We start from the raw sequence: 12970 nt of genomic DNA on the forward strand, positions 1-12970 counted from the left end.
ATACTAATATCCAACAAATTAGACTTCAAATGTAAAACAGTTAAAAGAGACAAAGAAGGACACTATCTACTAATAAAAGGAACAATTAAACAAGAAGACATAACAATCATAAATATTTACGCACCGAACCAGAATGCCCCAAAATACATGAGGAATACACTGCAAACACTGAAAAGGGAAATAGACTCATATACCATAATAGTTGGAGACTTCAATTCACCACTCTCATCAATGGACAGAACATCTAGACAGAGGATCAATAAAGAAATAGAGAATCTGAATATTACTATAAATGAGCTAGACTTAACAGACATTTATAGGACATTACACCCCACAACAGCAGGATACACCTTTTTTTCAAGTGCTCATGGATCATTCTCAAAGATAGACCATATGCTGGGTCACAAAGCAAGTCTTAACAAATTTAAAAAGATTGAAATCATACACAACACTTTCTTGGATCATAAAGGAATGAAGTTGGAAATGAATAATAGGCGGAGTGCCAGAAAATTCACAAATACGTGGAGGCTCAACAACACACTCTTAAACAACGAGTGGGTCAAAGAAGAAATTGCAAGAGAAATTAGCAAATACCTCGAGGCGAATGAAAGCGAAAACACAACATATCAAAACTTACGGGATGCAGCAAAGGCAGTGCTAAGAGGGAAATTTATTGCCCTAAATGCCTTTATCAGAAAAGAAGAAAAGGCAAAAATGCAGGAATTAACTGTCCACTTGGAAGAACTGGAGAAAGAACAGCAAACTAATCCCAAAGCAAGCAAAAGGAAAGAAATAACAAAGATTAGAGCAGAAATAAATGAAATTGAAAACATGAAAACAATAGAGAAAATCAATAAGGCCAGAAGTTGGTTCTATGAGAAAATCAGTAAGATTGATGGGTCCTTAGCAAGATTGACAAAAAGAAGAAGAGAGAGGATGCAAATAAATAAGATCAGAAATGGAAGAGAAGACATAACTACTGACCTCACAGAAATAAAGGAGGTAATAACAGGATACTATGAACAACTTTACGCTAATAAATACAACAATTTAGATGAAATGGACGGGTTCCTGGAAAGACATGAACAACCAACTTTGACTCAAGAAGAAATAGATGACCTCAACAAACCAATCACAAGTAAAGAAATTGAATCAGTCATTCAAAAGCTCCCTAAAAAGAAAAGTCCAGGACCAGACGGCTTCACATGTGAATTCTGTCAAACATTCCATAAAGAATTAGTACCAACTCTCCTCAAACTCTTCAAAAAAATCGAAGCGGAGGTAAAACTACCTAATTCATTCTATGAAGCCAACATCACCCTCATACCAAAGCCAGGCAAAGATATTACAAAAAAAGAAAACTACAGGCCAATCTCTCTAATGAATATAGATGCAAAAATCCTCAATAAAATTCTAGCAAATCGTGTCCAACAACACATTAAAAGAATTATACATCATGACCAAGTAGGATTAATCCCAGGTATGCAAGGATGGTTCAACATAAGAAAATCAATTAATGTAATACACCATATCAACAAATCAAAGCATAAAAATCACATGATCATCTCAATTGATGCAGAGAAGGCATTTGACAAGATTCAACATCCTTTCCTGTTGAAAACACTTCAAAAGATAGGAATACAAGGGAACTACCTTAAAATGATAAAGGGAATATATGAAAAACCCATAGCTAATATCATCCTCAATGGGGAAAAATTGAAAACTTTCCCCCTAAGATCAGGAACAAGACAAGGATGTCCACTATCACCACTATTATTCAACATTGTGTTGGAGGTTCTAACCAGAGCAATTAGACAAGGAAAAAAAATACAAGGCATCAAAATTGGAAAGGAAGAAGTAAAACTATCACTGTTTGCAGATGATATGATACTATACGTCGAAAACCCGGAAGAATCCACAGCAAAACTACTAGAGCTAATAAATGAGTACAGCAAAGTAGCAGGTTACAAGATCAACATTCAAAAATCTGTAGCATTTCTATACACTAGTAATGAACAAGCTGAGGGGGAAATCAAGAAACAAATCCCATTTACAATTGCAACTAAAAGAATGAAATACCTAGGATTAAATTTAACTAAAGAGACAAAAAACATATATAAAGAAAACTACAAAAAACTGTTAAAAGAAATCACAGAAGACCTAAATAGATGGAAGGGGATACCGTGTTCATGGATTGGAAGACTAAATATAGTTAAGATGTCAATCCTACCTAAATTGATTTACAGATTCAATGCAATACCAATCAAATCCCAACAACTTATTTTTCAGAAATAGAAACACCAATAAGCAAATTTATCTGGAAGGGCAGGGTGCCCCGAATTGCTAAAAACATCTTGAGGAAAAAAAACGAAGCTGGAGGTCTCGCGCTGCCTGACTTTAAGGCATATTATGAAGCCACAGTGGTCAAAACAGCATGGTATTGGCATAAAGATAGATATACCGACCAATGGAATCGAATAGAGTGCTCAGATATAGACCCTCTCATCTATGGACATTTGATCTTTGATAAGGCAGTCAAGCCAACTCACCTGGGACAGAACAGTCTCTTCAATAAATGGTGCCTAGAGAACTGGATATCCATATGCAAAAGCATGAAAGAAGACCCATATCTCACACCCTATACAAAAGTTAACTCAAAATGGATCAAAGATCTAAACATTAGGTCTAAGACCATAAAACAGTTAGAGGAAAATGTAGGGAGATATCTTATGAAACTTACAATTGGAGGCGGTTTTATGGACCTTAAACCTAAAGCAAGAGCACTGAAGAAGAAAATAAATAAATGGGAACTCCTCAAAATTAAACACTTTTGTGCATCAAAGAACTTCATCAAGAAAGTAGAAAGACAGCCTACACAATGGGAGACAATATTTGGAAATGACATATCAGATAAAGGTCTAGTATCCAGAATTTATAAAGAGATTGTTCAATTCAACAACAAAAAGACAGCCAACCCAATTACAAAATGGGTAAAAGACTTGAACAGACACCTCTCAGAAGAGGAAATACAAATGGCCAAAAAGCACAGGAAGAGATGCTCAATGTCCCTGGCCATTAGAGAAATGCAAATCAAAACCACAATGAGATATCATCTCACACCCACCACAATGTCCATTATCAACAAAACAAAAAATGACAAGTGCTGGAGAGGGTGCGATGAAAGAGGCACACTTATCCACTGTTGGTGGGAATGTCAAATGGTGCAACCACTGTGGAAGGCAGTTTGACGGTTCCTCAAAAAGTTGAATATAGAATTGCCATACAACCCAGCAATACCATTGCTGGGAATCTACTCAAAGGACTTAAGAGCAAAGACAGAAACGGACATTTGCACACCAATGTTTATAGCAGCGTTATTTACAATTGCAAAGAGATGGAAACAGCCAAAATGTCCATCAACAGACGAGTGGCTAAACAAACTGTGGTATATACATACGATGGAATATTATGCAGCTTTAAGACAGGATAAACTTATGAAGCATGTAATAACATGGATGGACCTAGAGAACATCATGCTGAGTGAGTCTAGCCAAAAACTAAGACAAATACTGTATGGTCCCAATGATGTGAATCGACATTCGAGAATAAACTTGGAATATGTCATTGGTAACAGAGTCCAGCAGGAGTTAGAAACAGGGTAAGATAATGGGTAATTGGAGCTGAAGGGATACAGACTGTGCAAAAGGACTAGATACAAAAACTCAAAAATGGACAGCACAATAATACCTAATTGTAAAGTAATCATGTTAAAACACTGAATGAAGCCGCATCCGAGCTATAGGTTTTTGTTTTGTTTTGTTTTCACTACTATTACTTTTATTTTTTTCTCTATATTAACATTCTATATCTTTTTCGGTTGTGTTGCTAGTTCTTCTAAACCGATGCAAATGTACTAAGAAACGATGATCATGCATCTATTCGATGATGTTAAGAATTACTGATTGCATATGTAGAACGGTATGATTTCTAAATGTTGGGTTAATTTCTTTTTTTCTGTTAATTAATAAAAAAAAAAAAGTTTCCACAGATAGAAGTAACAGCTATGAAGAAGATTTCTACTTGGTAGTTAACCCTAACTTCTTATTTAAAAATGAGATATTGAAAGTAACTAACCAAAGCTGAAAAACTGGGGAGTGGTGAATAACAAAAGGACACTACCTCCTGGCCTGGAGCCTGGTGTGTGCCCTGTAGTGAGAGAAATTTTTCTGGGAGTGAGAATTCAGGAAGATTTTATTTTGATAAGCAAAACTGAGTTGAAGATCTACTTGTAACATTTCTGTCGTAAGCTTTTATACAAATACAGGCTTCAGCACTTATCTTTAAATGCGCTCCTTGTCCAAATTATGTTGGGACCCAATTAATATGTGGTTTTGGTAGCTTAAGACCTTTGTCTTCATGTGTAGGAAAAGCTGTATTCTTTTTGTGGTATGCGGTATCTTACTTTTTTCATTTGATAACCATTACTCTTACCCAATAAAATGACTTGTTCTATGAAAAAAAAATTCAATATGGAATTATAATGGCATTGAGGACAGATCAAAAACCTAGAAAGATATCTGGCAGAATAAATTTAAATGAGAGTCACATAATTCAAATAATGTATATCTCAAAATATACGTAATGGTTTCTTCCAGTGCCTAAAATCTCCAGTCTTGTGCAAATGGACACCCTTTCTCTTTAACTCAATCTTAATGGTGCAGACAGAAATTTAGTATAGGCAGTGCTTTTTTATTTATTACATTAAAAGGAGTAAAGTGAGATGTATAACTGCCGAAGCAATTTCATTTAAAGCAAAGATGAACCAGGGCTGGCAAGTAAGTTTGTAGCAGTTTTGTTTTAAAGAGGAAATGTTTGTCGTTAATTAAAGTTAGAGGTTAATTATCTTATGGAATGAGATCGACCTGTTATGGAGATTTCCAGTACCAACTTACTTATCCAGACCTTATTTGTATTGTTTTACTTTTTTATAGCAGCAGGTCTTCTTATTTTCTTGATGTCTTAGTCTTCTTTCTCAGATATTTATGTGAGGACAGTTGAATGATTGGTAGTGCTAATTTGAAGCTACTTTAGTACTTGAGGGGGGAAGTGTTATTTTTGCTGAATTAAATTACCCTCTTCGAAAATATTCCTTCTGTTGTGGCCAATCATTATTGATTTTTCACTGAGCTACTTAACTCTGCTGGGTCCATAGCCACACATTATATACAATGCCAGATATCTCAAACTAACAAGGCAAAGAAAGATTTTAAATGGATCATTACACATGAAACAGATATTTCCTTTTGAGACTTACTGTTTACATTGCACACATACTTATTAACCATAAGTCAACAGCATCAAAACCGAAATGAGCAGTATCAGGATTCTTATAGGCAATTATTATTCTGATGATCTGGTTAGTATTCCTGAAAAATAAATGCTGAAATTTGGCCCTAATTCGAAGGATTTCAAAATAGCTTTTCTTGACCATTTCTCTAGTTGTAAGTGTCTAGGGAGCCATTCATTGGCATATGTAGCCTTCCCTTGGGAATGTGAGACCCATCAGCCCTAGGGCACCAGAAAATCATGGGGCCCTTAGGCCTCAAAAGGTAGCCCAGGAGAAGACACCATGATTCAGATTGGATTTCCAGTAGTTACTAGTTCAGAAGCCAGTATTCACCATTTTAGCTGACATGTCTTTTCAATCTAGGTTTTGTTATCTGTGGCACTGAATGCAACTTGCTTTAAGCTTTCCTTTCCTTCTTCATGCAGATCAACCAACCCAAATTGCCAATGAGAACTCTGGATCCTCGGATTTTGCCTCGAGGACCAGACTTTACTCCAGCCTTTGCAGATTTTGGAAGGCAAACACCTGGTGGAAGAGGTGTACCTGTAAGTGCAAGTCCCCTACAACCCAATTAGTTAGAAACTGTCATAAACTCCATGACATCTAGTCTAATGGCAGGAGAGCAGCTTTTATTCCTTGATTCTTCTAACCAAGAAGAAGACATAGAAGAGGTGAAGATTATCCTTTCCATACTAACATTAAAGCAAATAAAGAAGACGTTTGAGTCGTTTTTACCTGAAAGAAGCTGGTCTGGATTAATTTGGTCTTGATTTTTTTCCCCCATATTTTTTCGTTGAAATGACCTGCAAATGGGGTAAAAGTAGAGCCAACCTTGATACAGTATTCATGTTTTATTTTTAGGTGTCCTGATATACTGGAGATCTCTGATGACATTCAGCTAATGGGCATCTCTTGTCCTTGTTTCTACAGATTGCAAAGTACAGAGCAGGCATGGATTGCCAATCCTGGAACAGGGCAAAGCCCCAACATGTACTCCTCTGGTGATGTCGCACCCACCCCTGAAGAGCCTGCGTCTAGGGGTGCACTGAATCCTTTTTTCTTTTAGTCTATAGTATTAGAATATTTGGTGTTTTGTTCTTCTTATTTACTATAGGTGGTGATGTAAAAATATAAAAAATCACCGTACAAAAGAATGTAGTATTGGTAAACTGCAGGTTGCCAGTACACCCCCAGTGCAGGCTCTTCAGCAGTGGGAGTGGCATCACCAATGGAGTTATGTTGAAGCACTGCACTGTTCAGGATTCTGTAGGTTCTGCCTACCCTGTGCTTTGTACATGTGCAGAAAGCATGGGGGAAAGTTAGCAGTGATGTGAATACCTCTTTTTCCCAAGTTAAAATGGCATAGAGAGCACTTAAAGTTCTGGAGAAGCTTGTGATTTGATGTGCATTTGCAGATCACCCTGTTAAAACTGCTTTATGCTTTTAAAATATTTTTATATAAGGTGACACTTTTTATTTCCCCATCACTTTTTTATTTCCGGAATGGCAGCTTTTGAAATCTGCTTTGAAAGAAGACTACATGGTATGAAAAAGGAATGTTACTCTGTAGATGATTGAATTATTTGGTTATTTGTCTGCAGCCAAATACTGATTCGGTGCCTACATGTATTGGGGCACAAAATTGCAGAAACCCTTCTTAATATGAAGCATACTGTTTATTGAGCATCAGTAACTTAAAGATCTCTGCGTGCTGATACTCTGTTCTCACACAGATTTAAAATTTAACCTTTATTTTCTCTAAATACTAAATTAAAGGTTTCCTAAAACTCAGTAATTCCAGAAAGTCTCAGAAAGCAGCTTTCTAGAAACCATTACATCTTATTTTCAGTATTATTTCCCTTTTTGGTGGTTTAAAAATTGTTTGTTTTGAATTATTTTAATCTTTGTGTTGCACAGATTTGAAATAATGTTGATGCCATTTTGATTATACTCTTAACAGCCTCTGTGATTATCGTATTGCTCGTTTTGTCCATATGTCACGCACAGAGAGTATGAATTGCTTCTTCCAATGTGTACCATCAACTTTTCATTACAAGCTTTCTATTACTTGTCTGCTAAAAATTAGCTACAGTAAGCAGAAAATATGAGTTCAGAGCAAGCTTTTCTTTTAAAATGTCGGAAACAGAAAATTAAAAGTAACTTTATCAGAATGTATATTTGCCCACTTATTAGATGCCTACATACATCAGATTAATAAGTCATTGTGATATATTAAAAGTAACATGACTAGTATTTCCAAAAAGGTCAGCTTTAATTACTTCACTTTCTTTAAGTAACTGTGAGCTAGAAACTAGTTTTTAAGTGAAATTATCACTATCAGAGTAGTATTGCTATGCTAAGCCTTATTGCAAATAATTATTCTTCCAGTCTCTTTCATAGCTAATAAACATTGTCCCCTTAATTTGCCCAGTTTCCCTTGGTATTTTGGTTTGGGTACAAATGGAAATCTCAGAGAACATACATTTCTAACATGTAAAGAAGCAGTAATGCTGTTTCGAAAAAGGCAACAACCCTACCCTTAGTAGTTACTGACTCCAGACTTCTTATCAGTTTTATCAGTTGTTCAAATTGGCTTATAAATAATTACCATCCATTGTGTTAAAATCTACTAGGTATGCTTCAAAAGTATGATTTAGTTGCTATGATTCCTAGTATAAACTTTTCCGTAGCAGACTTGTTACAAAATATTATTAATACATAGAAACATGTTTTAAAATATCATAATGCAGTTATGTACAATTTTCAAACATAAAGGTCTTTTGATAGACATTAAAGTGCATATCTATTGCAAGTGCCTGAGGCAGTATCATCTCTTTTGTTTTAAAAAGATCAAATTACTTGGGCAATAGTGGTGTTATTTTAATGGTGATCTCTTGGTAGACATCATAGAAAATGCTCCAAAATAAATGTCCTAGGAAGAGGGCTCTTAAAAAAATCTTTGGGCAAAAGAGGTTACCTGGGCTGTCATCCCTCTCTTCTGTCCTTAAAGGAGCATTTGCTTTTCTCTCTTCTAAAATTGTAAGGGTGAATATTAGCCATGTTTTCTTTGATTATCCAGATAAGCAGAGGAATTTAAGGAAATAATCCAGTCTCTGAAGGAAATAGAAATAATGAATATCAGATCCCAAAACAAAGATTGGTGTAATTTCTTATTTAACACATTTAAGAAAAATGTATGGGAGTGGGTAAAAAAATTTAAACTTTAAGCTCACCTGAAATGAAACTGTAGCTTACCAGTTAACCCTAAATTTTGATGCTTCATTTTAGTTCTGATATGTGTACTTTGAATATACTGTAATGATCGTCTTCTAGCCATTAATCAGAAATATTATCTTATAAGCAAGGAGACAAGACTTTGTTTCTTTAGGTACAGCCTATAACTCTTAGCACAGGATCCTAGATATTGTTATTAATAAAAAGGTCATTCATCATTTGGTACTACCTTTGAAAGATACTATAAATTTTTATTTAGATTTTTGTTTCACACACCAAAGAAAAAGACATAATGCTTAAAGATAATTATATCAATCCATATATCCGTGTATAAAAAGTTATTTTTTTGGTTATTTGTTATTGATTATGATGACTCGCATAGTTCAATAAAGTCCTTTTAACATTTCTTTTATCCTATGATTCTCATGATAATTTTGTAGATAACAGGCATTTATATATGAGAAAGCTTAAGCTCAGCAAAATTAAGAGACTTGTTCACAGTGATTTGGTTTGTAGGTATTGGGGTTGGATTCAGGAGCCCAGTTCTTATGTCTCTTAATCTGCCTCTTTTCCCTACTGCACCAAGTCCTTCCAGGAATTGATGTTCCAGGCAGTGAATTATTCTGAAAGTGTAATCATGAGAATATTAGAGATTAATTAGGCATGTTGATGATTAATAATATAAGAAATCTATTTGGAACTCAGTAGACTTAAGTAAATAATATTTTTTAAGCAATATTTATCTTACATGTAAAGAAAGAAATGTAATTTATAAATGTGTCTTGAGAACTTCCATACATTATAATTTCAACTATTAGGGTTTCAAAACTTTTCCTGTTGAATGTTATCTGTTGAGTTATATGTCTCACATCTCTATGCTGTTCATTTGAAAGTCACACATATTTGTCTTGAGGCAGGTAAAGATATGTGGCATAAATCCTGTCTGTCACTTTCCAAGTTCAAATCTCAAGGCACATTCATTGGTGTTCGCAGTACTTTTTGGAAATGAACATTCGCTGTGGCATTATCCAAATAAGATTAAGATTATATCCCCAAATTATGCATATTACAGCTCTTATATGATTTTCACATACCCACATGAGTTAACACTATAATATAACCTGAATTATAAAAATCAGACAGTACTTGGCTTGATACATTTTCTTCACAAATTGTTTTGTCTAATCTACCGTATCAAAGTTTCAGTTATAAGTAGAAGTTGGTGTGGTGGTACAGTCTAGTTTGACCAACTGTACCCTGCTGGTACTTTTCCTGTCTGATGAATCTCTTTGGTTCTTTGAGTAATATCATTCCTATACCTACAGGCTTATTTAACTCCTTAGTATTTTTTTCATATTTACCAAATAATCTGAGATCATATCTTCAGGACTGTTTCCTTAGCTGTGGATGCATTTGAAAAGACTGGTGTGAAGAGTTTGAACTTTTGATCCTGATGACATCTTTGATACCGCCATTTCTTATTAGGGCAGATGGTGAATAATTCTGTGATTGATGTGTGTAAAGGCTTTTAATTTTAAGCTTATGAATTTGGGCCTCAAACATGTCTCTCTTAAGAAGCTGTCTTCTTTTATAAAGCATGACATTCAGATCTCCACTTATTTTTCTGAAGCTTTATATGAATTCAGAAAGGCCGTGTGGGAACATGAAGTGAGAATGATGTATTAGAAAAAGTGAAGGCTGTCAACATGTGACTGGTCTGGGAGGTAACAAAGCTGAAGATCAACCCAAATATTTGATCTTGAAAAATTATTTTCAGGCACTTAAAGAAATAATTATTAAGGCTATTTTAATAAACAGAATGTAACTTTTACCTTACCCTATTATCTCTTATAGTAACAATACTTAATTTGATGGCCAGTTTTACATGCCAACATATATTCTTTGTAACAGAATAGTATGGGGAAGGCGTAGCAGGAATAGAGAACTGATGATTAGAGTAGAATTTTTTTAGGGAACAATTTATTTTGACTCTAATTGATGATGTAAGAAAGACTTATTTTTATATTTCTGGCCATGGCAGTTATCATGATTCATTAAGTGATCTATAGAAAGGCTGGTGTCTTTGGTGCAGAGTTTAGTGATGAGGCTTTTGCATTTTTCTCTGGGAGTGTGGAAACCAAGTTTTACATAAATTTGTAACTTTGATAATTACTGCCTATGAATTTCAGTAGTTATGGAAATGACCAATACAAAGTCAGACAACTAATAAAAAGTAGAGTTTCAATTGGGGTAGTCATTTTTGTTAGGAGCAACAGCTTTATCATTTATCATTTTCCATAAGGATCAAATGTTGTAGAGGTGGAAAAGTAACTGTGGTGGTAGAAGATATTAATTTGATGGTTTGCTGAACAGATACATTATTTTTATTCTTCAAAAAAGATCACATCTAACTTGAATGCCTGATATTAGTGTTTGCATCCAGAAGTGTTTTGTATGATAACAGGCTTGACTTGAGCAGCACAGCAGAGACAGAAAAATTGTAAGTACTCTGTGTAGATATAATAAAGCATATTCTTGTCCTAGTTGTTGAATGTTGGGTCACGGAGATCTCAACCCGGTCAGAGGAGAGAGCCCAGGAAGATCATCACGGTTTCTGTGAAAGAAGATGTACACCTGAAAAAGGCCGAGAATGCTTGGAAACCCAGCCAGAAACGAGACAGCCAAGCTGAGGATCCTGAAAACATTAAAACCCAGGTGAGAACAGAAGCACATCTTAACAGGGTATCAGTATGATCATATTGATTTGATTCCTTTGAACCTTTCATTTTGCCCTATTAAATAGGTAGATATATCAGTTTAAGACCTTTTGAAATTTTTTTCCTGTTACAAATAGGAAAATCAGACAGTACTTGGTTTGATACATTTTCTTAACAAATTGTTTTGTCTGGCCTACCATATCAAAGTTTCAGATATAAGTAGAAGTTCATGTGGTGATACTGTTGAACGCATTATCTAAGAGCAGTCTGACTTCTGCTCCTACCACTATTTTCTTTTGAAACTGCTTTCTGTGCTTTTTTGAAAATCAACACCATTCCTGGAGTTCCCATATGTTATAGACTTCTTTTTTCATTCAGGCTTAATATTTGGTTATTTGTTGTTTGTTTTTTCTTTGTTTTTGGACTTTTCAAATATATATATATATATATATATATATATATATATATTTAAAATGCATTTTTATGTTCTTAGCTTACAGGCTGTACAAAAACAGATGGCAGGCCAAATTTGGCCGGTAGTTGTAGTTCGCCAAATCCTTGTATATTCCTAAGTATTTTTTAATACTGCAACTCCATTTGTGTATATCCATAAACCATATAGAGTTATTATTTTGTGTCTTAAAATTTCATATAATAGTATTAAATATATTTGCTTATTTTTAAAAAATCATTTTTAGCTTCTCATTGAACAAGTCTCTTTACCCTATGCTAGTCTAGTTGGTATATAGCTTTATGTCTCCTCGTCAAGACTTCATTTCTAATAAGTTAGAATTTAGAAACCTGTCTTGTTTTTGAGGGTTTTTTGACTAACATTGAGTTCTTTGCATCTTTGTGTATATCCTGTCTTTAGAACATTTTAGGTAAATAGAATCCTTAATCCTCACAAAATCATTATTTTTTGTCTCAAATTATTTAAGCTGTTATTCATTTTTTGTGGTATACACTGTGCCAATTCCCATCCCTAGGTTACCTCTGCTGTATCCTTTGGGTGTTTTTGCTTCTAGGCACCAAAATCTTGTCTCTGCTTTTGAACTCTTATAACTTTGCACCTGTACCAGAGTCACACATCACAGATTACATACCAGTTTGTTGGTGTCTGATTTCCTAATTTACCTTTCTTCTTGCCACAAATGTTTTAGTGCAGCAGTAACAGCTCCAACTCTAACCAGGTTTGAACAATAGCTCTATTGGGCAAGTTCTTAATCTTGGTCGTAAGATGGAGATACTAATATCACCTTCCTCATAGGGTCATTGTAAAAATTAAATGAAGTGGTATAGAGTACTTGACATAGTTCCTAGAGCCCAGATAAGTGCTCAGTACACTGATGTTCCTGGGGACACAGATGAGCCTTATAAATCTTTATTTTATTTTAGCACTAATATAGAACCTCATATGTAGAAAATATGTGTTAATTGAATAAACCAGCCCACCATCTAATTTGTTCACACAAAGCAAAGACCAGGATGAACTCGTCCATTACAAGCCATGCTGTCAAACCTTAATTGACCGCTTGCCTTTTTTTCTTCTTTGCATTGCCCTAAACATTGGCCACTAAGTTCCTAAGTGTATCCTTTGCCAAATTCACCAAATCAAGTCCCTAATCTTCTTCCATTTCATCTCAACCTTTTTTTAATTTTAACCTTCTGTGTC

General features: G+C 34.7%; 1 protein-coding gene across 18 annotated transcripts in view; it reads left to right on the forward strand.

Moving 5' to 3' along the window:
- Positions 1-12970, forward strand: part of EIF4G3 (eukaryotic translation initiation factor 4 gamma 3) — a 373254-nt gene that overhangs the window by 261238 nt on the left and 99046 nt on the right. For 17 of the 18 annotated variants that reach the window (XM_077150955.1, XM_077150957.1, XM_077150961.1 and 14 more), the window contains 2 exons: positions 5773-5892; positions 11126-11296. In XM_077150955.1, coding sequence (XP_077007070.1) covers positions 5773-5892; positions 11126-11296 — 291 coding nt within the window. Of the gene's footprint in view, positions 1-5772; positions 5897-6277; positions 6388-11125; positions 11297-12970 lie in introns of all 18 variants that reach the window. The other variant, XM_077150973.1, reaches the window with a different exon arrangement.

The sequence above is a fragment of the Tamandua tetradactyla genome, chromosome 2 (assembly GCF_023851605.1).
Source record: "Tamandua tetradactyla isolate mTamTet1 chromosome 2, mTamTet1.pri, whole genome shotgun sequence".
Lineage (NCBI taxonomy): Eukaryota > Metazoa > Chordata > Mammalia > Pilosa > Myrmecophagidae > Tamandua > Tamandua tetradactyla.